The 3330-nt window shown below is 38.2% G+C and overlaps 1 protein-coding gene across 1 annotated transcript; it reads left to right on the top strand.

Moving 5' to 3' along the window:
• Window positions 1-1565: 1565 nt before the first annotated feature.
• LOC121963146 (protocadherin-10-like) lies at window positions 1566-3324 on the top strand (the record flags this gene model as incomplete). Its single annotated transcript, XM_042513473.1, has 1 exon — window positions 1566-3324. A coding segment is annotated over exon 1 (1698 nt), but the record flags the coding sequence as incomplete, so codon positions are not given.
• Window positions 3325-3330: the final 6 nt, after the last annotated feature.

The raw sequence follows: 3330 nt of genomic DNA, 5'->3' as shown, positions 1-3330 counted from the left end.
TTTTACCTGATGATAACTTTGGGCTCAGTTTCTGTACTTTTTATCATCAGTATCATCGTGCTGATTGCAATGCAGTGCTCCAAATCGACAGACTATACTTCTAAATATCTACAAGAGACTAATTATGATGGGACACTGTGTCACAGCATCCAGTACAGATCTGGAGACAAACGGTACATGTTAGTTGGACCCAGAATGAGTATAGGATCTACTATAGTCCCTGGCAGCCATGCGAACACACTGGTGCTCCCTGACAGGAGGAGGACATCTGGTGAGGTAGGGAAACTGCTCTAGCCGATTTATTTCTTTACGCAATTCATTATTATTTATCCATAATATTATTTATATGATAGGTTGTCATCATCACGTACGTATCATCCTGGTATATTGTGCTGACTTTTTTTCCCCTTATATGCTTGCATCTTCAGCAGGCAATGCGGTTAGTGTATCATACGTTTATTCATTATTTAATTCTTTCTGGAAAACTAAAAAAAAAAAAAAAAAAAACGAGTGAGAATTTCGTTTATTTGTATTTCTGTAGAAGAAGAAGAAGAAATATCAGAAAAAGACATTTCTTTTCTCGTTATCTGCCGAAAAGTAAAAAAATCAAATAAACAATGGAACTAAAACAAAATAAAAAGTCAAATTTACGATGTTCTTTATTTTTATTTTTTGATTTTCTTAACTGTGATTGTGTCATTCTGCCGCGTAGCCGTCAGAGGAGTGACGCTCACAATTAAGGACATGATGAAGATTTCAAAATTATATAAGGTATTACCAGAGCCGGGCTCATTAACTTTGCATACGCCTGGGTCAAACTTTTACGCACAGCTTGGTGCAGTCGTAAACTGGAAAGTGAAACAATGGTAACGAAAGCAGCACACAACCAAACAAGTGAAGGGGGTGGCAGCGCGTCTTTTGTATCTCATTAAATTGATCCATGTGGATTTTTGAAGTGGGGCTGTATGAGATTCTCATGTACAGTCAGTGTGTTATAGGCTACAGTAGCTGGCAGTCGGCGCGCTCCCGGTTTGCAGAAACAGAGGGGGCGCGCACCCCACAGGGGTAATATTAAAACGTATTTTAGCCACTTTAAAAAGGCCAACCTAAAAAATCATTATAACATTCAATTAGATTATTTCATTCATTCATTATTTATTTCATTCATTCATTATAACATTCAATTTTTATTTCGTTTTTGTTTCCCTGTTTATTTGATTTTTGACTTTTATACATAACGAGAAAACAAGCGCCTTTTTTCAATATTCGGTTTATGCAGAAAACCAAATAAACGAAATTCACACTCGTTTATTTGTTTTCGGATTTTTGAGATATAATTGAATAATGAATGAACGGGTTATACACGAAGCCAATGGACATGTTAACCACTATGAAAGTCACATAAATAGATTTTAGTATTGGAAGTGTGTCTGCATTGTAGCTACAGCTCGCATGGTGTCACTGCTTGTGAAAGTAAACGACTCTGGTTGAACATCCTGTACGTCAGTTTGGTGCTTTTTAGCGACAGTGTGCTCCTGTGCTTTAGGGCGATGGCTTCAAATATTTGACTCCATCAACATTTTGTGGATATCGGGCAATTGCTATTTTTGTTTACAATGTACGTTCATGTGTAGACTTATTTGGATTTCTAACCTTCATCTTTCTTTTTCATCAAATATGGCACGACCTGGATGCGGAGCGTTGTTGGAGCGCCTTGTCGTTCTCATTGTTTGCTTGCATCTTACTTTTAATTCTACTTGGGCACAGCTACGATACTCTGTTCCTGAGGAGCTTACAGTGGGTGCTGTTGTTGGAAATATCGCTAAAGATCTAGGACTGGATATCAGTGCTTTGAATGCTAGAGGATTTCGCATTGTTTCTGGATCGACTGAACCCATGTTTGAACTGAACAATAACGGCATCTTACACGTTAACCGAAAAATTGACAGAGAGGAGGTTTGCGAGCGGATCAGTACCTGCATTATCAACATAAAGACCGTGCTGGAGAATCCGTTAGAGGTGCATTACGTCGCCATTGAGGTTTTGGATGTTAATGACCACTCTCCCACCTTCTCCGAAAACGAGACGCAGTTAGAGATATCAGAATCTGCTTTACCTGGGGCACGATTTCAACTACAAGGTGCCCATGATCCAGACAGCGACATTAATGCTATTCAACAGTATAAGCTCAGTCAAAATGATCATTTTCGCCTGGAGGTTAAAGATCGAAGAGAAGATGGGAAAATTCCTGTTTTGCATCTGCATAAACCGCTGGACAAAGAAACAGCAAGAAGTCATAGATTACTGCTGACAGCTGTTGATGGAGGGAAGCCTGCTAGGTCAGGGACCATGACAATTATTGTTAATGTTTTAGATGTAAATGACAATATGCCAGTTTTTGCCAAGGAGTCATATAATGCGGTGCTGAATGAAAATTCACCAGTTGGCACAATTATAATGCAAGTGAATGCCACGGATTTAGATGATGGTTTAAATGGGGAGGTGGTTTATTCTTTCGGTAATAATGTAAATAATAAATTACGTAAAGTTTTTGAAGTTGACCCTAATACTGGTGAAATTATTGTTAAAGGACTGATAGATTTTGAAGCAAAAGACAGCTATGAAATCGACATTAAAGCTTCTGATAAAGGACCAGTCCCCTTAGAGACAGAAAAAAGTGTTATAATAACTATTGTGGATCTGAATGATAACGCACCTGAGATTGAGGTGACATCTTTTTCAAGTGCAATTCCAGAGGACTCCAAACCTGGCACGACAGTAGCGTTGATAAGTGTGAACGATAATGATTCAGGCTTAAATGGAAAGGTAATCTGTTTTATAAGTGAGGATGTACCTTTTACATTAACACCATCTTTACAAGACAACATGTATTCTATAGTCACCAAATCTATGCTAGATAGGGAACATCAGTCCAAATATGATGTAACAATTATTGCTAAAGATGCGGGTGAACAACCTCTGTCATCTCAAATGATAATAAGTGTGACTGTATCAGATGTAAATGATAACAGTCCAGAGTTCTCAACAAATCTATACAATTTTTATGTGATTGAGAACAATGTCGCAGGAGCTTCCTTATTTTCAGTGAGCGCTTCTGATTGTGATGAGGGTGATAATGCCCTCATATCATATAAGATTGTGAGAAGTGGGGAGGAAAACAAAAAAATTACACCATTTCTCAACATAAACTCTGAAACCGGAGATATTTTGGCGCTGAAAAGTTTCGACTTTGAAACTCTGAAAACTTTTCAGTTCCAAGTTGTCGCCACAGATTCTGGAACTCCGTCACTAAGCAACAACGTCACAGTG

Source organism: Plectropomus leopardus, unplaced genomic scaffold (genome assembly GCF_008729295.1).
Source record: "Plectropomus leopardus isolate mb unplaced genomic scaffold, YSFRI_Pleo_2.0 unplaced_scaffold10048, whole genome shotgun sequence".
NCBI classification, from domain to species: domain Eukaryota; kingdom Metazoa; phylum Chordata; class Actinopteri; order Perciformes; family Serranidae; genus Plectropomus; species Plectropomus leopardus.
Note: the sequence above shows the minus strand (reverse complement) of the source record. Positions and strands in the feature narration are given on the sequence as shown.